Here is a 25,345-nt window from a genome sequence, read left to right on the forward strand (position 1 = left end):
AAGGTCAGGATTTTGTTCGATGCTTGCTGGTGTTCGCCAAAGGCAAGCCCCTTGGATCTTCTGGCCTTGACTGGCTTAAACTACACTTAATGAATCTCTCTGGGCTGCTCAAAAGGTTTGCAAATTTAAATATTAAAAAATATTTTTTTTAATTTTGATATAGCTTTGTTTTCATAAATTGTATTACGGTATGTAAAGAATTAATAAAGAAAAATCTACAAGGAATAGAGCTTGGACAGGTGCCTGTGGGAGGGATATGTTTTGGTACCTGGGAACAATATGAGTTCATTGTGCCCGACCAATATATTGGGAGAGTAATGTTTGCTATAGCTTAAAAAAGTTATTCATATATATATATTTCTGCAGAGCGTCATACAAGGAGAAGTTAGCGCATGTGGAGACACTGATGCCGGAAATTCTAGACTCTGCCCAGGATCCACTTGGGGTAAATATATCTTTGACGTTACCATGTAAAACCAGATTCTGTAAAGTGGTGTTCCAGTTGTGTTGTCATAAGTGTAGAACATATTGTTTTCAATGTCATTACTTAATTGTGTAGGAAGGAAGGCCCATCACATCTTTTATAATGCTTGTCAAGTTATTCCACTTAGCCAACAGTAAAAAAAAAAGAACAAAAAAAAATGTTGAACACCTTAGAAAACCTTTTGGAGCATTTTTCTATAGCAGTGTTCTCAATAAGAACCGGCTGCCGGTCAAAATGGAATGTTCAAGTAGAATAAGTAATAGCTGTTCGGTTACTATTTGAGACGGTTTGACCGAAACTTATTGAGAACCCTGGTCGTTAGTGACAATGCTGCCAAGTTCATCTCACGCTTACTGATTCAATAAGGTTCTAACCAAAATAGTATGTATGAGTTTATTTTGATTCTTTTAAGGGAAATGGCTGGTGGAAAACTTTAGACGACCCTTTCCAGTGTTTGTCTTCAGTAACGACGTTTGTCTTAGTAACGCCGCTTCCCAGTTCATCTCATACTTACTGATTTACTAATGTTTTAACCAAATATAGGAAAATTGTTTTGATCCATTTAAGGGAAATGGCTGGTGGAAAACTTTAGACGACCCTTTCCAGTGCTTGTCCACATGCATGGAGATTGCCAATGCTGTGAACAGTGGAGATCCCTCCCAGTTCATCTCCTACTTACCGATTCACCAGGATGGCTCGTGTAATGGCCTCCAGCACTATGCAGCTCTTGGAAGAGACAATGAAGGAGCAAGGTCCGTGAATCTTCACCCCCTGGAGCAACCGGCCGATGTGTACTCTGATATTGTACACTTGGTGAGTAGTTTCCCTTGTCTGGTAAGCACAGTGGTTAGCACACTCACTTCTCACCTAGGCGATCAGGGTTTAATTCTCAGCATGGGCGCATGTGTGAGTTGGTTTAAGCATCATGGAAACTTTGTCTTGTGGCAATATTTAAAATCGAAATAAATTATTTCTTGCTCCAAATGGCGCCCCCCCCCCCCAAAAAAAAAAGAAAAAGTTTTAACACTGCATTCAAGAAATAATGCTGCACTCTCCTCAGAGCCTCAGAGCTATTTAAAGAACAATTTGACTATCTATGTATATTGAATCACTTTGGGGATATTTATGACAACCACAAATTATCACATATCTAAACTTTGAAAAGATAAGCGATGTGATACATCAGTAAGTAAGATTCATTGCATTGTACAAAATGATGTCAAGCTTTTGACAATTACCTTTTTTCTTGCATTTGAATCATCTGGCCTCAATTTCTCGAAACTTCTTAAGCTTAACAGGCTTAAGTAGCTTACTGTATTTCCTCAACTATAAGATGGGGAAATAGGGTCCCGATTTTTAACCTCAAATTTTTATCCTTCAAATCATGGCCAATATATTTGAGTTTACTACAAATATGAATGAACCTTTGGCTGCATGAAAAAAATTGTTCTATTATTCTATTATTAACCTACTACCGCATTAGAGAGTTCACAGTTGACATTAAATTGGCGATTTTCTTCCAAGCAAATGAAGAGATTTAGTAGATAATTGACTGTTTAGCTTGAACATTACCACAGACTTGGAGAAATTCAAGTGCTGGATTTGTCTTAAAAATTTACCCCGTCTTATAACCGAGTCTAGACAAAAACACCAGATTTCAGGGGCAAAGTTAGGGGGTCATCTTATAAGCGTATAGCCTTATAGTCGAGGATATACGGTATTTGAATAAACCAAAATAATACTTAAATTGAATTTTTATAAATGGAAAATGGTTTATTGTGATAATCATAAAGATAATTTTTATCTTAAGAATATAAGTTCTTAAAGAACTAAATATAACACAAGTTATTGAAACACAATAATAGCTTAATCCTGTTATAATGTAATTAAGAAGTTTCAAGAAATCAGGCCCTTACACTTAATGTTTAGCTGTATATGAAATGTTCACATGTGACATGAACCTGTCCACAGGTTATGGAGGAGTTGGAATCGGACATGAACAGTGATTTACCAACAGCCAAACTTGCCGCCATGTGTCGCGACTACCTGGATAGAAAGGTGAGTTAATTGGTAACATATCATACGAAGCTCTGTTGGTGTTTAAAGGGACACTCTTATTCAAAACAATACATATATATGTATGTATGACAAAGATAAATTTTGAGTGATAAACCTCTAACTACTTCCTAAATATTGAATTTATGTGGCAATATTAAATTATTGGTGAGTGCTAAAAGATTTTATATTCTACTATCGTCTCCAAAGGTAGAAATAGCGTGTTTTCTGCACCTTTCTTTCAAATTAAACTCGGTATCCTTCATAAAAAAACATTGATTTTGACATTCATTCATCATTCATTAAAACTATTGTATGGATTGTGGTCAATCTTATTTTAGTTTGAGAAAGAAGTCAGTTGAAAAATGAAAACCATTTAAGCATTTAGTTTCTAAAAAGCTAGTTTAATTTCTCTGAGAAATTTTGATTGAAAATACAAACGTATGAAACATTTGTTGATAAGATCAACATATATAGTGTCCCTTTTAGCTTTATTTAACCTTTTCAGGTAATCAAACAGACGATTATGACGACAGTGTACGGTGTGACAACACACGGCGCATCCTTGCAGATCGCGCGTCAGCTTGGTTATAAGGAGTTCCCGGAAAAGGAGCTGAGAAACGCTGCCAGATACCTCATGAACAAGACTTTCCTTTGCTTGAAAAAACTATTCTTTTCCGCCAAAGATATTCAGGTATTTCTTACGTTAAGTCTTGATGTTGTTTTAAAGGAAAAAAAGGTTTATGGCTCTGACATCTGGTGGTTTGTGATGTCGGTTATTTTAGCTCACCTGAGCACCCCAGCATGAGCTATTGCGATAGGGTGACTGTTGGTCATTCTGTCTGTCGTCAACATTTTCCTACAAACAACTTCTCCTCCTTAACCACTTTCAACCAAACTGTGCAGGAATGTTCCTGTGGTGATCCTTTTTTTTCAGATTTTTTCAATAATAGTTGTTACATACAGAACTCTGGTTTCCATGGTAACCAAGAGAAAAAATATACTTTGAAAATCTTCTTCTCAGAAACTGCTTGTCTGATTTCAACATAATTTCACAGAAATTCTGTATGAAAATCTTTGAAAATCTTCTCTGGCTTGATTTTGAAATTAGTTCACTGAAGTGTTCCTTAGGTGACCCTCTATCAAATTCCTTCACCCCATATTGATTTGTAAAAACACTCCCACGGATTAACCCTTTTGACCAATAAGTCAGTGGAATGGGTTACTACCATTTACTTTCATACATGTATTTAGCAATAAAATACATCTTCATCTACCTCAATTTACAGAAATGGTTTGACCTGTGTTCCCTGACTATCTGCCGCAAGACCAATAAGCCGGTGGAATGGGTGACTCCCCTTTACTTCCCAGTTTTACAGTGTTACTACAAAACACAAAGGACGACAGTTAAGGGCAGAATGCTGGAGATTCGAGAATCACAATATCTGTAAGTTGAACCCTTACAACAATTATTGTAATTGTTTTTTTAAAGAATCTTTTCGATATGTTATAAATATATATTACCGGTAATATGACATTCGGCAGATTGTCCAGAACTTTTTTAAGTTAACAACGTGATTAACAAAATCGTTGTTAACTTTTAAGCGGAAAAATTAAATGATATGCTCATGGATTTAAATAGAACAAGTACACATATAGCTTTTACAATTGTCTCAAATATTTTTAGATAAACTTCATATCACAAGTATATCCATTAAACTTCCAGAGCAATACAGATTTGAAAGTTAACAACGATGATGTTAACAATATTGGTTTCAGCCCAATAACTTAGCTAGCATTAATTGATAGAAATGAAAGTTTGTTGTGTAGATAGCCTATGTGAAGAGCTAGCTTTGTAATGCTTTTGAGGGGCCGGGGTCAAGGTCACTGTTACTAAAAATAGAAAAATAGTTTCTGCCGAATAACTTTAGGAAGGATTTATGGACAGTAATGAAAGTTACTGTGTAGGTAGCTTATGCGAAGAGCTAGCTTGGGATTGCCTTTGAGGGGGGTAGGACCAAGGTCAAGGTCACTGTTACTTAAAGTAGAAAAATGTTTCTGCCCATTAACATTAGTAAGAATTGATGGAAAATGATAAAAGTTGATGTGTAGGTAGCATATGTCAAGAGCTAGTGTAGGATTGCTTATAAGAGAGGTGTGGGTCAAGGTCACCATTACTAAAAATGGAAAATGTTTTCAGCCCAACAACTTCAGATAAAATTGATGAAAACTAAACAAATAAGCCAAGTAGCTAAAGGAATGTTCAGTTACGTCTCTGTAAGATAAAAGTAAAGGTAAAGTCTGCTACTTTTACCTAACAAATACAAGAAATTAATTGGCTGATTGATTAATTTCTGATTGCCCATATTAAAAACCTGGTTTCGTCGCATTGTTGCCTTCTAGTTATTATTTTATTTTTTTAGGCTGAACCTTATATTAAAACACACACTTTTTGTTTTTCCCAAATGAATGTGTATTTTACAATGTTTTTTTTGCCAATTACAGAAAAGTGGATAGCCAGAGACAGAAGAACGGATTTGCCCCAAACTTCATCCATTCTTTGGACGCCACACATATGGCCTTGACTGCCCTGTACTGCCACAGGTAAAAATAGCCTAAGTGGAGTTTAAAGCAGGGAACTATGAAAGACCCATGTTGACATTTCAACTTCATGATTTGCCTCACTCTACAAATTTAATGATTTTACTATTTCACAAATCTTTGAATTTTCTTCATGATTTCATCTTCACAAATTCATGATTTTGTTACTTTTATGTTGCTTAAGGTGATTATATTAAAATCGCACCGTCCCTACGTCCTGCTTTATTTCTGCTTACCGTACTGTAATTTTCTCTTGTGCAGACAGACTTTTTAATAACTTGCCACATGTGTTCCACATATCAACATAATCTGTCACATGCTTGACCTGTGTGCCTATCTCTAAGGTCAATGTCATGCTTAGTGTTAGTCTACTATGTAATGGTGTATATATGGACATAGAGTCTAGGTGGTCTCATGTATGGACAGTTTTAAAATAACTTGCCACATGTGTTAAAACATATTAAGACGACATGTTGGGTGTTGACCTGTTTCACTACCTTTAAGTCCAAGGTCACACTTAGTGTTTGTTAACTATGGAATGCTACATATAAGGGTATAGAGTATAGGTGACTGCTTCCAGACTACATTATTTATAAAATAACTTGCAACATACTACCGACATATCAAAACAATGTGTCGCATGTAAGACATGTGTCCTTATCTCTAAGATCTGTCCGTTTTAGCGTTTGGCTCAATTCCTTATTTGATCCACACGTGTCATTGCTATTTTTTTTCCCTTTCTAAATGACCTTTGAATCACACTTGAGTCACTTACACTTACATATCTTGTTCTTCCATGACTCCATTAAAAAAAATTCACGATTTCCACCTCATAAATTCTTATATTCACTATTTATGCATTCACAGTTGAACATGATGATTTTCAAGAAAAACTATTGAAGCTAAAATGTTGTAATTGGTCTTTTATAGCAAACAGTTTTATTTTCTGGGATGTGGTGATTATTTATAACTTTTACTAAATAACTTATTTAAGTAAAAAATAAATAATACATATTTCTTTTTTAATATATTGAAATGCGGTATATGTACATGTATATTAAGATTTTAAAATTTCTATCTTGTTTCAGAAAGGGCATAACCTTCTCAGCCGTCCACGACTGTTTCTGGACACACGCCTCGTCTGTTGATGTCATGAATGTGGTATGGGCGAGATTATATACCGCTTAAGTTTGGATTACCAAAGTTCTTTCTGATCATTTTTAGCTTGTTTGATTTTCAGAGAAAAAGAAATTTGAGGTATTATCATGTACCTGGTATCGGCGTCATTGAGCCCTATTTTTAGCCTTGACCATGACTCAAAAAGCATTTTAGACATTCAAATGAAACTGATAATTCATATGAAACTAGTTAAAATATGCACATGCGTAGGAAGGCAAATTACTTGGGTGGTAATAATTGTGGAGTTATGCCCCTTGATTGTTAGAAATAATCATACAAAAAAACTTTTACTTGGCCATTTCTTGATAACTGTTCAAGATAATTGCATGAAACTTTGTACACATGTTCCTAGTGACAATATGCACATGTGCAGGAAGGCAAATAACTCTGGCCCTTGATTGTTGAAAAATTAATACAAAAACTTTAACTTGGCCTTTTCTCCTAGTGACGATATGCATAAGTGCTAAAAAGTTGATAACTCTAAGCCTTACTAAGTTACACACCTTGAAATTTGGAAAAAATTGTGCAAAACTAGGTACCCAATGTGTCAGGCACAGTCCACAGGTAACACTGTGTGGGTCAGGCACAGTCCACAGGTAACACTGTGTGGGTCAGGCACAGTCCACAGGTAACACTGTGGGTCAGGCACAGTCCACAGGTAACACTGTGTGGGTCAGGCACAGTCCACAGGTAACACTGTGTGGGTCAGGCACAGTCCACAGGTAACACTGTGTGGGTCAGGCACAGTCCACAGGTAACACTGTGGGTCAGGCACAGTCCACAGGTAACACTGTGTGGGTCAGGCACAGTCCACAGGTAACACTGTGTGGGTCAGGCACAGTCCACAGGTAACACTGTGTGGGTCAGGCACAGTCCACAGGTAACACTGTGGGTCAGGCACAGTCCACAGGTAACACTGTGTGGGTCAGGCACAGTCCACAGGTAACACTGTGTGGGTCAGGCACAGTCCACAGGTAACACTGTGTGGGTCAGGCACAGTCCACAGGTAACACTGTGTGGGTCAGGCACAGTCCACAGGTAACACTGTGGGTCAGGCACAGTCCACAGGTAACACTGTGTGGGTCAGGCACAGTCCACAGGTAACACTGTGTGGGTCAGGCACAGTCCACATGTAACACTGTGGGTCAGGCACAGTCCACAGGTAACACTGTGTGGGTCAGGCACAGTCCACAGGTAACACTGGGTGGGTCAGGCACAGTCCACAGGTAACACTGTGTGGGTCAGGCACAGTCCACAGGTAACACTGTGTGGGTCAGGCACAGTCCACAGGTAACACTGTGTGGGTCAGGCACAGTCCACAGGTAACACTGTGGGTCAGGCACAGTCCACAGGTAACACTGTGTGGGTCAGGCACAGTCCACAGGTAACACTGTGTGGGTCAGGCACAGTCCACAGGTAACACTGTGTGGGTCAGGCACAGTCCACAGGTAACACTGTGGGTCAGGCACAGTCCACAGGTAACACTGTGTGGGTCAGGCACAGTCCACAGGTAACACTGTGGGTCAGGCACAGTCCACAGGTAACACTGTGGGTCAGGCACAGTCCACAGGTAACACTGTGGGTCAGGCACAGTCCACAGGTAACACTGTGGGTCAGGCACAGTCCACAGGTAACACTGTGGGTCAGGCACAGTCCACAGGTAACACTGTGGGTCAGGCACAGTCCACAGGTAACACTGTGGGTCAGGCACAGTCCACAGGTAACACTGTGTGGGTCAGGCACAGTCCACAGGTAACACTGTGTGGGTCAGGCACAGTCCACAGGTAACACTGTGGGTCAGGCACAGTCCACAGGTAACACTGTGTGGGTCAGGCACAGTCCACAGGTAACACTGTGGGTCAGGCACAGTCCACAGGTAACACTGTGGGTCAGGCACAGTCCACAGGTAACACTGTGGGTCAGGCACAGTCCACAGGTAACACTGTGGGTCAGGCACAGTCCACAGGTAACACTGTGGGACAGGCGCAGACTGCTGGTATTCCCAGTTTGCAGTGTGTATATTAGCACGTGAAGGTCCCGTGAATAGTACAGATATATATACCGACGCTATTTTTACATTTACTGGGATTAACATGATAGACATACTTGGTAAATTTCTAATTGGAATATTATGCAAAAACTGCCAAAGATACATGTGTCATAAGCGATGTCATGCTTCAGTAATTTAGATTGAATGTGTTGAACACAACGATGTCAATTTCATTTGAATTTCTGACAATTTTCAGTTTTTCTTGAAATGGTATTATCCGCTGTCTAGGCCCTTTACAAATTGTTTATTGACAAAAAACAACAGTCTAGTGTTGGTGGTCACTCTGCACGCACTTGTTCAATTTTAGTTAACTAAGGCATATTTGAGCAAGATTTGGATAGTCATTGTAGTTATTTTGACAAAAGATATTGGTGGGTGCTGTTAGGAAATGCTTTTTATGCCCCCGAAGGTGGGCATATTAAAATCGCACCGTCCGTCCGTCCTTCTGTCCGTCCGTCCGTCCGTCCGTCCGTCCGGCTCTGTAACTTTCCCTTGTATGGACAGATTTTAAAATAACTTGCCACATGTGTTCACATACCAAGACGATGTGTCGCGTGCAAGACCCGTGTCCCTACCTCAAAGGTCAAGGTCACACTTAGTGTTTTTTCACAACGGAGTGCTGCATACAAGGACGTAGGGTATAGGTTGTCGTGTCCGGGCTGTAACTTTCTCTTGTATGGACAGATTTTAAAATAACTTGCTACATGTGTTCCACATACGAAGACGACGTGTCGTGTGCAAGACCCATGTCCCTACCTCTAAGGTGAAAGATACACTAAGTGTTTATTCACAAGGGAATTCTGAATATAAGGACATAACAGTGTAGGTTGTCAAGTATGGGTGGTATTTTTTTATGTTCAAAGGCAATTTAAAATAACTTGCCATATGTATTATACACGTAAAGGCAAGATCAACTTTTCATGTACTGACCTTGTTCGTAGGTCAATGTCACATTCGGGGGCATTTGTCACATACTGTGACAGCTCTTGTTTAAGTATGTTATGAGTTTCTTGCAAAATTTTATTAAAGAATGCTGAGGTAATCTCAATGACATATTATTTGTTCAATCCACCATTTTATTGAGTTTACATCATTTTCAGATAACAAGGGAGCAGTTTGTGGCTCTGCACAACCAACCCATCCTAGATAACCTTTCAAAGCACTTCCTGGATACATACATACACAAGTAAGTAAGCACTTCCTGGATACATACGTACACAAGTAAGTAAGCACTTCCTGGATACATACGTACACAAGTAAGTAAGCACTTTTTGGATACATACGTACACAAGTAAGTAAGCACTTTTTGGATACATACGTACACAAGTAAGTAAGCACTTCCTGGATACATACGTACACAAGTAAGTAAGCACTTCCTGGATACATACGTACACAAGTAAGTAAGCACTTCCTGGATACATACGTACACAAGTAAGTAAGCACTTCCTGGATACATACGTACACAAGTAAGTAAGCACTTTTTGGATACATACGTACACAAGTAAGTAAGCACTTCCTGGATACATACGTACACAAGTAAGTAAGCACTTTTTGGATACATACGTACACAAGTAAGTAAGCACTTCCTGGATACATACGTACACAAGTAAGTAAGCACTTTTTGGATACATACGTACACAAGTAAGTAAGCACTTCCTGGATACATACGTACACAAGTAAGTAAGCACTTCCTGGATACATACATAAACAAGTAAGCTTTCCACACTTTCGGACATTGGTTATTCAGGGCTACAGATAACTTTTTACTTAATGGTGCACAATATAGGTGGATGCCAAAATAATTATTTAATTTTAATGCATAATTATTTTAAACTCATTTGACATTAATGATCAAATCGCAAAAAAAGAGTATGATATAGGTACAGTTAAAAAATATTAGGGATATTTTGGCACTTTTTTATCTTGGAAATTTGTGGCCATTTTAAAAACAATAACATTTATTAATGGTTAATATAGTATTTAATCATGTGTTTTTAAGTCATTAAAACCAATTATGTATATAAACATACATATATTGTTTAACAAGCAAAATTTAGAAAATAATAATTGGCTGACATTTCAAAGATTGATTGAGACTTACAGTTGAACCGCGTTGGCTCGAACTCACAGGGACCAGCAAAAATACCTCGAGCATCAAAAAATACTAGCCAAGGAGAATGCTTACCTTGAATGTAAAGAAATGGGTCTTTTACATTCAGTTTGAGCCAACAAGGAGTTTGAGCCAAGCGAGTTTTGTGCCATCAGATTTGGCCTGTTTTTTCTCAAAATGTCATGTAGAATTATTGATGAATATGTCCTTATATGCAGCAGTCCATTTAGAGAATCCTTCGTCGTATAGTCTGTGAAACTGTGAAACTTATTCATTAAATTGTTCATTTCATTACAGTGGTGATCTCAGTGGCAAAGATAGGGAGATACTGGCAGCCATCTTGTCCAAGGTTCCCCATAGAGGTGTGGTACAACTTGTCGCTTTGCAGTGATTTTTTTTTTGGTGCAATTTACTGCCTTCTAAAGGCTGTTTTGTCTTGCGAAAAATTTCCATTTTTCCTAAAAAATATATTTTTTCCCCAATTTGATAAACACAGACTATGTTAATGAATAAAAAGCTATAATTTTCTTGAAAAATAAACAAAATCTTGACAAGACTTACTCTTTCACAGCATAATGCATACATAAAAAAGTGAAAACATGTATATTTGCCATTATATTAGCTATTTTGGCCTGATTTTTTATTTTTCCCAATCTGGACTTTTTTCCCAATTGGCAAGGCACAGGTCTTATATATATTTTCCAAAATAAATCACTGAACTTGTCACTTTGTGCTCATAAGCTTTCTTTGTTAATGTAGTTAATGTAGATTGGTTAAATTTTGTAAGGATAGATAAGGTCAGGAATTCAAATCCTAGCAAAATAAATATTAACTTTGTTTTTTAATGATTAAATAATGGTGTCACAAATTTTAAAGCTTGTGTATATTGCTCTGAATTGTAAAACAAGAAACTCGTTGAACAGAATCAAAACTGTCTATGGTATTTAAAGGAGAACGTTCTGTGTGCTTTTCGTAACCAAAAGAAGTTGACATTTTCATATTGATATTCTGTAGTTTACAATTTCCATAGAAATTGTGATCTTCTGTTTATCTTTGGTTATACTTGTAGCTCTTAGACCTGCTACCTCAAATTTCATGCAAAAAGTTCAATAAAAATTAAAGGACTCACAACTAGCTTTCTTCTAAAATTGTTAAAGCTCTAAACTCAAGCCTAAACTGTTTACCTTTTTGTCTCCACAGGAACCTTTGACCTCAACAATGTGATGCACTCCACCTACTTCTTCAGCTAGCATCTCTCTAAATAGGCTGAACTGTCTTAGCAAGCTGAACTGTCTAAGTAGGCTGAGCTGTATAAGCTGAGAGTGCAGTATTCACATGATGCTCCATCTGACCATCTGCATTGTCAACATAGTTTATTGTGTCTAAACATGCTGATAGCCTGCATCATCTGAACATGATGATTGCCTGCATTGCCTGAACATGATGATTGCCTGCATCATCTGAACATGGTGATTACCTGAACATGGTGATTGCCTGAACATGGTGGTTGCCTGAACATGTTGGATGCCTGAACATGGTGGTTGCCTGAACATGGTTGTTGCCTAAACATGGTGGTTCCCTGCATCATTCAAAAATTGGTGATTGCCTGAACATGGTGGTTGCCTGAATCATCCTAACATGATGATTGCCTGAACATGCTGGTTGCCTGAACATGTTGGTTCCCTGCATCATCCAAACATGGCGATTGCCTGAACATGGTGATTGCCTGAACATGGTGATTGCGTGAACATGGTGGATGCCTGAATTGTTCGAACATGGTGGTTGCCTAAATTATCTGAACATGGTTGCCTGAACATGTTGGATGCCTGAACATGTTGGTTGTCTGAATTGTCCGAGCATGGTGATTGCCTGCATTATCCAAACATGTTGATTTCCTGAACATGGTGATTGCCTGAATTGTCCCAACTTGGTGATTGCTGTCTGAACATGGTGACTGCTGTCTAAACATGGTGATTGCCTGAACATGATGGTTGCCTGCACCATCCTGCAACATGGTGATTGCCTGAACATGATGATTGCCTGCAACATGGTGATTGCCTAAATTGTCCCAACTTGGTGATTGCTGTCTTATCATGGTGATTGCCTGAACATGTTGGTTGCCTGCATCGTCCGAACATGGTGATTTCCTGAACATGGTGATTGCCTGAGTGTGATTTATTGTCTGAGCTGCTTCATCTGAACATAATGAAATATCAATATAGTGATCCATTATCAAAACATCTGAACTAACTGATTGTCCAACTGTATCATTTAAAAATGGTGTGATTTTTACACTTGAATATCGATTGAAATTCAAAGGTTTCGTCTGTACCTGATTATTTTCATCATAATACATTACCTAACATTATTATGCCGTCTACACATGTTGCTTAAGTTCAACAGCGTGCATCGTCTGAACATTGGTGTATCATCTAGACATGATGCTTTTGTTCAATAGTGTGCATTTTCTGAACATAGGTGTGCCATCTAGACATGATGCTTAAGTTCAACAGTGTGCATCGTCCGAACATTGGTATGCTGTCTAGACATGAAGCTGAAAGTCAACAGTGTGCATCGTCTGAACTTGCCGTAGGATCAAATTTTCATCATGTTTTAAACATGCATGATTTGATAAGGATCTTGTGCGTTTACTGTGTATGCATGCTGTCTAAATTATGATATTATTTGTACAAATATTTCAGCTCATAGTTTTGACAAATTGTGATGTTTGGAGGGCATGAATTAGATGATGATTAAAACTTTTCTGTGATTTATAGTTTTTTAATAAAAAGGTTGTACCATGTTTTGTTTTCTTTCTGTGATGTTTTTATCATTGCCAAAATGGTAAATTAAACCGGTAAACGCACCTTAAACACATGGGGACCAGGCCTACTTTCTCTTACGTATTGAGTCTGAGTTTATATACTGTAATAAGACTCAGACTTAATAAATGTAAACAATTATCATTGCCATAGTTGATTTTGACATAAACTAAGAAGATTATTGTTAAACATGGTATTTGCAACATACACAATCAGTTTAACCATCATTGCATTTTTAATTAAGTTTGTACAATATAATGGAGATATGCCGTTTTGAGCCGTGAGTCTCAAACTCGGTCTCAAGACATTAGTGAATATGGGCCCTGTTAAGGAGTAGGAGACATTTTTAAAAAGGTGCAGCGCTGTTGAAAAGCTCTCCTAGGAATGAAATAGCTACTTGGATTCTTGGTAAAAAAGATTCTCAAAATATCGCTTGCAGAACGTGTACCAGTATCTTATTTTTATTTTGCCAAAATACTTGCATAAACTTGACTGAGCAAAGCACAAAAACATATCATAATTATCTTTAAGAAAAATTTCTTTAAAAGGGTGCAATATAGGTTAGGGTGCACAATATAGGTGAAAGGAGCACAATACAGGTGAAAGGAGCACAATATAGGTGAAAGGAGCACAATATAGGTGAAAGGAATAATACAGGTGAAAGGAGCACAATATAGGTGAAAGGAGCACAATATAGGTGAAAGGACCACAATATAGGTGAAAGGAGCACAATATAGGTGAAAGGAGCACAATACAGGTGAAAGGACCACAATATAGGTGAAAGGAGCACAATATAGGTGAAAGGACCACAATATAGGTGAAAGGAGCACAATACAGGTGAAAGGACCACAATATAGGTGAAAGGAGCACAATATAGGTGAAAGGACAACAATATAGGTGAAAGGAGCACAATATAGGTGAAAGGAGCACAATATAGGTGAGAGGACAACAATATAGGTGAAAGGAGCACAATATAGGTGAAAGGAGCACAATATAGGTGAAAGGACCACAATATAGGTTAAACGGGCACAGTATAGGATAAAGGTGCACAATTATAGATTAAGAGGGCACAGTATTGTTAAAGGGGCACAATAAAGGTTAAAGGTGCACAATACAGATGAAAGGACCATGATATAGGTTAAACGGGCATAGTATAGGTTAAAGGTGCACAATTATAGGTAATAATAATAATAATAATAATAATAACTTTATTAAAAGAAGGTAACACATTAAGACATAGGCATCATATTATAAACAAACATAACACACGACTTATTTACAATGTGGCCTTCTGAAAGAACATACACACGCACACACACATAAATGCTTAGAATGAAAACGCAAGCATAAATTTATGTTATTTCAAAAGGGTACGTATTAAAATGTTATACGAAAACATAAAGAAACATGAATATAATACATTAATTATAAGATCAATGCCGAACAATACATCAATTTGTACCTAAAGGTTAACAAATCGTATCATTAAAATTTATTAACTGAGTAAGTAGGACAGTCACACATGTATTTAACACCTTAATCGAGATATATATAATGTAAAAACAATAGTCATGGAATTATGCGTACAATTCTTACAACGGTTTTTGCAATTGATGATGTAAAACGAACTTCTTGCAGCAGGCTTTAAATGTATTTTCCGTGTTCGATTTATGTATTCGTTCTGGTAAAGAGTTCCAAACTGTCCCGCTGTAGCATGCAAACGAGTGTTTCTTGTATTGAGTTTTATGTCGAATGTGGGCAATGTCTTGTCGCGTAGAAGATCGTAATCAATATCTTGTATTGTTTGATAACTTTATAATGTCTCTTATATAACTCGGTGTAAGATTGTTAATAGATTTATATACCATAACAGCCGTTTGATATTTGCAACGGTATTCAAATTGAAGCCATTCTAATTTTTTAAATAATTCATGCGATGGCGTTCTTATAGGCTTAAAGAGAATAATTTTAGCAGCTCTTTTTTGAAGCATGGTTATTCGTTTCGTATGCGTTTGCTTGCTTTTCCCCCAAACACTACAACAATAGTCAACATAGGAAGTATATACGATTTATAAAACAAATGTCTCATTTGATCCGTTAAAAAGTAATTAAGTCTTTTTAAAAGAACTATCTTTGCAGTTACTTTCTTGCAGACAAAGTCAACTTGCAGGTTCCATGACAATGATGAATCAATAACAATTCCAAGCAATTTCTTCAAAGTTACATTTTCAATAAGTACATTGTCTACGAATAATTTGAGTGCACATGCATTTCTTAACTTTGCATTTGAACCCAGCAACATGCAATTCGTTTTCAATGGATGTATTGCCATGTTGTTTATTTTGCACCACTCCGATATTATATCTAAATTTATTTGCAACGTACGTTCAATTTCCTGCGTATTTGAACTTTTTGCATATAGTGTAGTATCATCAGCATATAAGTCAATCAAGGAATTTTCTATTTCAAAGGTAATGTCATTAATATATATAAGAAAAAGAATAGGTCCAAGAATGGATCCTTGAGGAACTCCAGACCTTATACATCTTCGTGAAGATTGGAAACCCCCAAACTTTACAATTTGGTGTCTATCTTTCAAATACGAAGTTATCAGTTGAACGGTATTATCACTGAAATTGTATAATTTCAATTTATGTAAAAGTATTTGGTGATCTACTAGATCAAAAGCCTTTCGTAAATCAAGGAAGAGAGCACCTACATAGTTTCCATTGTCAATTCCATCAATCCAATCATCAATTATTCTTATCAACGCTGTGTGACAAGAATGATTTTCTCGAAACCCAGATTGAAATTCATGTATGATATTCGTATTTTTTAAAAATGTTTTGATTTGATCTGCCATGTGCCGTTCAAACACCTTTGACAGTGTTGGAAGGATAGAAATTGGTCTATAATTATTTGGATCATTGCGACCAGATGATTTATATATAGGCAAAACCTTAGCCTCTTTAAATGAGTCTGGGAATATTCCTAGCCGTATGCTATTATTTATAATGGACGTTAGTGGTATAACAATACAATCACCACATTGTTTTAGGATATTAGGCCCTATTCCATCTAATCCTGTAGCTTTCGCCGTATTAAGCTTATCAATATACATTTTTACCTCTAATGGGGTGATGTAAGATATATCAAAATACTGACCCTTTAGCAAACTATTTAATTTAGTACCAAGTTTTGAAAAATGTGTTTCATCGAACACTGATTTACTGATACAATCGGATATGTCAGTAAAATGCTTATTGAACACGTCTAATATTTGTGCATCGCCAACAACATTTATTCCGTTTGAATGAAGGTATTGTGGTAATATTATACTATTATTGTTTGTAAAGTAAAGAGGGCACAGTATGAGTCGAGGGGAATAATATAGGTTAAAGAAGCTCAATATAGGTAAAAGGGGCACATTTAAGGTTAAGAACCACAAGATAGGTTAAAGGTGCACATGATCGGTTAAAGAAGCATGAAATAGGTTAAAGGGGCACAATAAATATAAAAGGGGCACAGAATAGGTTAAAGGGGCATACTATATGTTAAAGGGGCACACTATTGGTTAAAGAAGCAATATAGGTTAAAGGGGCACAATATAGGGTAAAGGGGCACAATATAGGTCATAGGGGCACATAATAGGTTAAAAGGGTAAAGGGGCACAATAGATAAAAGGGGCACAATATAGGTTAAAGGTGCACAATAGAGGTTAAAGGGGCACAGTATAGGGTAAATGGGCATACTATAGGTACAAAGGCACAATTTATGTTAAAGGTAAACAATATAGGTGAAATTGGCACAATAAAGGTAAAATGCACGCAATAATAGGTTAAGAGGGCACAGTATGGGTAAGGGGGCATAATATAGGTGTTAGGTCCACACAATAGGTTAAAGTGGCACACAATAGGTTAAAGGTGCTCACTTTAGGTTAAAGGTGCACGATGTAGGTTAAAGGGGCACAGGTTAAAGGTGCACAAACTATGTTAAAGGGGCACAGTATAGATTAAAGGCGCACAATATAGGTTAAAGGGGCACCATATAGGTTAAAGGGGCACAATATAGGTTAAAGGGGCACAATATAGGTTAAAGGGGCACAATATAGGTTAAAGGCGCACAATTTAGGTTAAAGGGGCACCATATAGGTTAAAGGCGCATAATATAGGTATGAAGGGCACAATATGGGTTAAAGGACTGCATTATAGGTATGAGGGCACAATGTAGGTTAAAGGGGCACAATATAAGTTAAAGGGGCACAATATATGTTAAAGATGCACAATAAAAAATTAAGGCACACAAAATAGGATAAAGACACAATAATCAATATAGGTAAAAGATGCACAATATAGGTTAAAGCCACACAATATAGGATATATTGGTGCTAAATATTCAATAAAGGGGCAGAGTATAGTTTAAAATCTGAACAATAATCAATATAGGCTGATGCAGAATATTTTTGATAATGCATTACTATTATGTTTATCTTGTTTGGCTTTAATGATCAAATTTAAAAGAGCGCATGATTTGTATACAGATGAAAAATATTAAAGCAATGTTTGTTGCTTTTTATGTGGAAAAGTCATAGCCATTAACTTGGAGAATGCTTTGACCTAGTGCCATGAAACTTATGTGGTCAGATGCACCTGACAAGTAGATAGATTGTTTTTGGGGTCAGCAGGCTATAACACCTGAAGACAATCTAGCTCAGGTTTCCCACGAAGCAACACTCAGGGGGCATACATTTTTACAAACATCTATCATAATCAAGTATTTGAACTAATTTGATGATGATTTGAAAGAAGAAAAATTGTGGCGGTGGATATTTATTAGGAAATCCTTCACTATTTCGTAGTTCAAACTGCACTATTAAAAAAAGTTGAATTTCTGTGAACATGTACCAAATGCTCAAGTCCCGAGTACATATTAAATGATTAATAAGCTGATGAAAGCGTTGACGACGACGATAATGATGATGACGACGACGACGTGATGATGATAAAAAAATAACGGGTACAGATTATTTAATGTGGCGAAAGTTTTGAAATGATGACAACGATGGTGACATGATGCCCCATAACGATTTTTAATTATTTGATACAGTATAAAACAAAATGGCGCCGTCCATGGCGGAACCGGACAATATTAGTTTATTTACATTTTGTGCTAGTTCTACCTCTTTTCTAGCAGTTCTGATATGTCAGCTGCTACCTGAATTTAGCAATAGTTTATACTTAAGCTTCTTGGTGTTTCCAGTATGGTGTGGACTGTCATACGTCCTTGTCAAATATATCTTCCGTGACGACCCTAGTTACCAGGTAATTTAATAATATTTTCACTTTCATTCACTAAATTTGCTTGTGCTTTTTGTCACCTTCGACTTGTCGTTTAAGAGCAGTAGTGATCTCTGGTAAATGAAGTAGATAGCACTCTCTCTTTTCACTAATGTGTCCTGAGGACAATTCTCAGAGAGTGCATATGAGTTTGGTTCATGTCACATAGCTGGACAAGAAGGTTTTTTGGTGGGGCGGCAGATAGTCCAAATAATTGTCCGTTGACAGATTTTTTTTAGATTTTTGATGTAGCAAATCCTTCACGTACAAATTATTTAGTATCAAAAGTGGGTAGTTGTTCCGATCAGGATTCCGGGTTAAAACATATAGCGTCTATAAAATATCATAAATACAAGAAATATTACCAGATAATGTTATTTTATATTAGTTCCGTACACAAAAAATAAATATCCAACTTGTAATTATTAGTTTGACGGCTTTTCTTCATTAATGTTATTTTATATTAGTTCCGTACACAAAAATAAATATCCAGCTTATAATTATGAGTTTGACGGCTTTTCTTCATTTCATTCTGTCAAAACATAACGATATATACATGAAGGGCACCTGCAAGACTCTAGGGCACAGTTTTATATCGCTCGGAACATTTCGGCCATGGCCGAGTTGTTAAGACTGTATAACGAGGTCTATCTCGAAGCTTTGTCAGAGAAGGCCGAGTTATTACGATTGTATCGAGTTGTTCCCCTTCGTATAATTGTTGTCTGTGTCAGTCAACTTTCGTTTTATTGGCAAAATAACATTTCACTTACATGGTGAAATATGAATATAACTCCTTATGATCAATTTCAACCATAAAATACTACATTTAAAACAATTTCAATATTTTTAAAACATCCCCGTTTTTTGCACATTCCCGTTTAGACGTTAGGGATTGGAAGAATCCCGTATAACACGTCTATTATTTTAGATTAGGGCGGCAGAGAAACAAAATTCACAAGTTATTTATATGAATAAAACAAAAAAGAAGACGGCCTTGTATTTGATACTTGTGTGAAAAGCTAAGATAAATTCCTGAAAAAAACATAAGATTTATGGCTGAAATCTAATGTTATGTCTTTTCTTTAGAACTTCACATTTGATAAATCATTCGAAAACCTACTACGATTGTAAACAGAAAATTAATTAGTCATTCAAGCTCCTTTTTGATTTCAGAATGCCTTACGAGCCGGGTTTCTAGGCTGTGCCTTTAGCCTTGGATTGATAATAAGTTTTTTGATGCCGACAATCAGTCATTTTGGCTGGTATTTGACTGCGTTAAGCTTTTTCCACTGGTCAGAATACTACACGACAGCGGTGACAAATCCAAAGTCATTGAGTCTGGAATCCTACCTGTTAGATCATAGCAAAGAGTACAAGTTGGCAGCCATGGCCAGCTGGTTAGAGTTCAGTATTGAATGGCTGTTATTTCCAGGTAATTACAGCAATAGTTTGTAAATGAATGGTTTTAACGAATTGGTTTAGCCATACATGCCATAGCTCCCAGCAGGGGGAGGGGGAAATCCCCCTGAATTTTTATTCTTCCATCCGGTCTCCCGGTGGGGATTAAATTCCCCTTGAATTTAAAGTAAAATTTAAAAAAATTAAATCAGTTTTACAACAGGCAACAATGACAAAGTGAAACCACAGTCTGTAAAGTAAAACTGAATATAAACAAACAATACCACATGGAAGAAAATGACTTCATATATTACAATGGAAAGGAAACATGATTATCAAATTTTACCAGAAGTGATTAATTTATTTGTAATAATGATCTTAAGCAAACAAAACATGGGAAATGGAAAAAATAAACAATATTGATATTATTTATTCCATTTTTATATATAGCCTTTCTGAACAAATCCCGTAGAATTGTCTTCAGGAATATGGCATGTATGTTAAAGTGAGACTCAATACAAATCAATACATAAACATGTAAAACAAACATAAATTTTGAGTGATACACCCCCAACTACTTACTAAACAGTGCATTTATGGAAAATGTTAATTACTATTAACAATATTATAACTGTTAATTTAATAGCTGAAAACGCAAAAATATTAAATGATTGGTGAATGCTAAAAGATTTACTGCGATCTACTATGGTCTCATACGGTAGCAATACTGTGTTTTCGGCACATTTCTTTCAAATTAATCTCGGTATCCTTCATAAGAACCATTGTTTTTCGACATTGATTCATCTTTTTTGGTATATTAAAACAATTGTATTAAATGTGTTCAATTTTATTTGGGAGTAATAGTGCATCTTTAAGCATTGAATACACATAAATACAAAATTTAAACTGGATGGATATATATTCTCAATTGCAAACCATTTTACAAATGACAGGTCTCAAGCATCACAATTACATCAGCCGTGTGGGACTGTTCCTAGTCATCATAGGGGAGGTTGTCCGCAAACTCAGCATGATAACTGCATCCACCAACTTCAACCATTACGTCCAGTATCAGAAACAGAAGGATCATCAACTGGTCACTAGTGGCATTTACTCGCTGTGTAGACATCCATCCTATGTGGGCTGGTTCACTTGGAGTATTGGTACTCAGGTAAGAAAAGCAGGTAGAGGGTGGTAGAAATAATACAATGATCTTTTTTTTTTCAAATATGGATCCTTTATGACTCAGTCCAGTCAGGTCTGGAGTTGGATATACTAGATGTTAAAGGCACACACAAAAGGTTGATGCAAAAAAATGTTTTATTTTTATGCACTATCATCTTTAACTTAACTTATAAATTTGACTGTAATGATGAAAACAAAATCATATGATTAAAGTACAGATAAATGGCGTTTTTCAACTAATACCTATGTAGCCACATATTCTCAAATTTAAAAAGCTCCAAAACATTGCTAATATTTTTATCTGAACTTAAATCATATGCAATTTTTTATGATTAAAGTCAAATGAGTTACATGTGACTATGCATTATAATTTTTGAAAAAACACCTTTGTTGTGGTGATAAATGTGTGTCCATACTGACATTTATGGGAACTAACGGTAATGTCTAGGATGGGAAGTTTGTTCACCTTGTCAGAATGATTTGGGATGTTTTGTCCTCCTTGTCAAAATGATCTGGGATGTTTTGTCCACCTTGTCAAAATGAACTGGGCAAAATGAACTGGGATGTTTTGTCCACCTTGTCAAAATGAACTGGGCAAAATGAACTGGGATGTTTTGTCCACCTTGTCAGAATGAACTGGGATGTTTTGTCCACCTTGTCAAAATGAACTGGGATGTTTTGTCCACCTTGTCAAAATGATCTGGGATGTTTTGTCCACCTTGTCAAAATGAACTGGGATGTTTTGTCCATCTTGTCAAAATGAACTGGGATGTTTTGTCCACCTTGTCAGAATGAACTGGGATGTTTTGTCCACCTTGTCAAAATGAACTGGGATGTTTTGTCCACCTTGTCAAAATAAACTGGGATGTTTTGTCCACCTTGTCAAAATGAACTGGGATGTTTTGTCCACCTTGTCAAAATGAACTGGGATGTTTTGTCCACCTTGTCAAAATGAACTGGGATGTTTTGTCCACCTTGTCAAAATGAACTGGGATGTTTTGTCCACCTTGTCAAAATAAACTGGGATGTTTTGTCCACCTTGTCAAAATGAACTGGGATGTTTTGTCCACCTTGTCAAAATGAACTGGGATGTTTTGTCCACCTTGTCAAAATGAACTGGGATGTTTTGTCCACCTTGTCAAAATGAACTGGGATGTTTTGTCCACCTTGTCAAAATAAACTGGGATGTTTTGTCCACCTTGTCAAAATGAACTGGGATGTTTTGTCCACCTTGTCAGAATGAACTGGGATGTTTTGTCCACCTTGTCAAAATGATCTGGGATGTTTTGTCCACCTTGTCAGAATGATCTGGGATGTTTTGTCCATCTTGTCAAAATGATCTGGGATGTTTTGTCCACCTTGTCAAAATGAACTGGGGTGTTTTGCCCACCATGTCAAAATGATCTGAGATGTTTTGCCCACCATGTCAAAATGATCTGAGATGTTTTGTACGACTAGTCAAAAATTACATTGGAGGTTTTGTCCATTGGATGTTTGTCCAGCTCCTGGCATCAGGACCTTATAACAGGGGCGGGCCTTTGACTAGGCCTTTAAGACAAATAAAACAGTGAATGGTTGAGATTTGTTTTGGTAGTATATATTGGTTTTTGCACAACGATTGAATGAAAGAAACACAGAAATAACTGCATTTCATTAACATTGTTCTTTTTCTGTTTCAGATAATTTTATGCAACCCATTGTGCCTTGTGGGATATACAGCAGTTTCATGGAAATTTTTCAAGCAGCGCATATATGAAGAGGAAATATATCTTCTCAATTTCTTCGGGGAAGACTATGTTGAATACAAGAAGAAAGTCGGGACTGGATTGCCCTTTATTAAAGGATTTGATGGAACTTTCTAGTGAAACAGTTTCATCGGGGAAGATTATTTGGAATACATGAACGATATTATTGAGATTGGGATGCCTGGTATGAAAGGCTTTGATAGAACCTTCCAGTTAAACATTTTCTGAGATATAAACTTTAATAGCAAGCTGTGATCTATTATAGTTTGAAGGCAGTGAATATGCAATTAGATGATTTTTCATGGACTTCATCATTTTTTGGGTGAGATCAAATGAAAACTTTCGGACTTTATTAAAACTTTCTGAGACAAACTTCTGACATGTAATAATATGTTGATGTCTTTCAAAAACGCATGATCACAGAATTTCATATGTTTTTCATTTGTGTAAATTAACGAAACATGATCGAAAACAGAATTTTATTCCCTAAAAGTAAATTTGGTTAGCGTTTAGTTTAAGCTGCTGTATGATGTGATATGTGCATGTTTTGACGTGTATAAATGCTAGAAAATCGGTGTACATGTCCGATATCCATGTAGCACTTAATGTACCATATACATTGCACCGTATACATGTATCACTGTCACGTTTTATTTTGAGAGATTCTGCGTGTTATTTGAAATAGGTGTCATTGTCAAATTAAGGGGACTTTCACAGGGTTCATGTTGACTATGATTTTTCTATAAATTGCTCAGATTGAATTATGTTATTTTCTTTCTTAAAGTGACACTCTTATTCAAAATAGATACATACACATGTGTACCAAACATACATTTTGACTGATAAACCTTGCACTAGATACTAATAATTGCATTTATGGAAAATATTAACTACTGATAAGATTGTAACCATGTACTTGATAGCAGAAAGCGCAAAAATATTAAATGATTGGTGAATGCTAAAAGATTTACTGTGATTCACTACAGTTTCATAAGGTAGAAATACAATGTTTTATGCTCGTTTCATTCAAATTAAACTCGATATCCTTCATAAGAACCATTGTTTTCGACATTTATTCATCTTTTTGGGAATATTAAAACAATAGTATTAATTGTGTCTAATCTTATTTGGGAGTAAGAGTGCATCTTTAATGAAAGACCAGACAGTGAGTGGAAGATATGTATTTGATAAGAATATTGTAGATCCAAGTCTGAAAGACGATAGTTGTCAATAGCATTTCCACGAACATCTTTTTTATACTTTATAATACCATATTTTTGTAACCAAATAGAGAAAATTCTCTCACATAGATAAATAATTGTTAATAGTTTTAATTTGAGCTTATGGCGATGTTTTTTCATTGTGACAAGCAATTTGTTTACCTCTCACACAAAATGGGCCAACTGTTTAGAAATTTGCTAAAGTTAACACGTCGTTGCTATTTTTTAAAGGATAACTGTATGATGATGTGTTAACATATTTAATGTAAAAAAGTACAGCTGAAACATTTGTCAAATATTGTTAGAAATACAGCAGTTCAAAAGTGGATCCATTTCACTTCCAGAGCAGTAACAATCTAAACGTTAACAACGATATTGTTAACAACGTTGTTAACTTTATCAAAGACTATGTTCTAAACAATCTGCTCAGTAAGTGTTTTTTGGTGAACAAGTCTCTTTATTTGAAGTTTAATGTATAAGGAATGTTAAGTTGCCTGATATGGTATTTAGTATGAGACAAATATAATCATTTGTACGATTGTATTAATTACATGAACAAGTAGTGAAGTACATGTGCATGGTTATAATAAGTTTTGCGCTGGAAAATTGTTTTGTATAGATTTCATTGCCTTTGGATTTGCATGTAAATTCTTATGTACAAAGTATAATTATGCAAAGCTTTATATATGCACTGAAAGTTGCTTTCAGATCAGGGCTATTTGCTCATGAAGTTTAAAGAACTTTATGGGTCTTTTCCGAAATTGTAATAAGCTGTGAAATAAAACATGTAAATAAGTTAGTTATAAATTTAGTCCTTAATCCTGACCGTATGAATCAAGGCTGTGATAAGAAGGTAAAAAAGGAAATCTTCATTGGGCCTAAAAAAAACACTTGTGGCTCGGGATACCCCACTCTACTTACCTTTTTATAGTGTGTTTTAATATGTAGTTTTAAACAGTAATGCACCAGTCGATTGTAACCACGCCCCCCCCCCCCCCCAGGTCCGGGGAATAGCGGGGACTTTGACTTTCGGTCCAGCCAACCCCGGGTAAAATCTCCGTCCTGCGGGGACGAACTGATGGTCAAATCCCCGCCAAATGCCCCCGCACCCGAGGGAGCCGAAGTAAGGCCCATTCCCCGCTATATTTTGCGCGAAGACA

At 36.5% G+C, this 25,345-nt stretch overlaps 2 protein-coding genes across 2 annotated transcripts in view; both read left to right on the forward strand.

Moving 5' to 3' along the window:
- The window catches only part of LOC128203528 (DNA-directed RNA polymerase, mitochondrial-like), a 44,005-nt gene extending 30,723 nt beyond the window's left edge, over nucleotides 1-13,282 (forward strand). The window contains exons 23-33 of the mRNA XM_052904974.1: nucleotides 4-115; nucleotides 367-445; nucleotides 1,052-1,297; nucleotides 2,456-2,542; nucleotides 3,048-3,233; nucleotides 3,829-3,986; nucleotides 5,045-5,143; nucleotides 6,229-6,301; nucleotides 9,470-9,555; nucleotides 10,777-10,841; nucleotides 11,680-13,282. Coding sequence (XP_052760934.1) covers nucleotides 4-115; nucleotides 367-445; nucleotides 1,052-1,297; nucleotides 2,456-2,542; nucleotides 3,048-3,233; nucleotides 3,829-3,986; nucleotides 5,045-5,143; nucleotides 6,229-6,301; nucleotides 9,470-9,555; nucleotides 10,777-10,841; nucleotides 11,680-11,729 — 1,241 coding nt within the window. The 3' untranslated portion in view covers nucleotides 11,730-13,282. The remainder of the gene's footprint in view (nucleotides 1-3; nucleotides 116-366; nucleotides 446-1,051; nucleotides 1,298-2,455; nucleotides 2,543-3,047; nucleotides 3,234-3,828; nucleotides 3,987-5,044; nucleotides 5,144-6,228; nucleotides 6,302-9,469; nucleotides 9,556-10,776; nucleotides 10,842-11,679) is intronic.
- Nucleotides 13,283-18,422: 5,140 nt separating this feature from the next.
- LOC128203787 (protein-S-isoprenylcysteine O-methyltransferase-like) lies at nucleotides 18,423-24,984 on the forward strand. The gene is made up of 4 exons (XM_052905330.1): nucleotides 18,423-18,622; nucleotides 19,811-20,069; nucleotides 20,989-21,206; nucleotides 22,900-24,984. The coding sequence occupies exons 1-4, from the start codon at nucleotides 18,431-18,433 to the stop codon at nucleotides 23,080-23,082; spliced, it is 852 nt and encodes a 283-aa protein (XP_052761290.1). The 5' UTR covers nucleotides 18,423-18,430; the 3' UTR covers nucleotides 23,083-24,984.
- The last annotated feature ends 361 nt before the right edge of the window (nucleotides 24,985-25,345 follow it).

Source organism: Mya arenaria, chromosome 9 (genome assembly GCF_026914265.1).
Source record: "Mya arenaria isolate MELC-2E11 chromosome 9, ASM2691426v1".
Taxonomy (NCBI): domain Eukaryota; kingdom Metazoa; phylum Mollusca; class Bivalvia; order Myida; family Myidae; genus Mya; species Mya arenaria.

Bases quoted from the DNA above. Each gene is read 5' to 3' on its own strand.
- LOC128203787 (XM_052905330.1), top strand. From the start codon at position 18,431: ATGGCGGAACCGGACAATATTAGTTTATTTACATTTTGTGCTAGTTCT. The intron at 18,623-19,810 runs GTAATTTAATAA...TTTTGATTTCAG, and splicing joins GTGACGACCCTAGTTACCAG to AATGCCTTACGAGCCGGGTT. The intron at 21,207-22,899 runs GTAAGAAAAGCA...TTTCTGTTTCAG, and splicing joins CTTGGAGTATTGGTACTCAG to ATAATTTTATGCAACCCATT.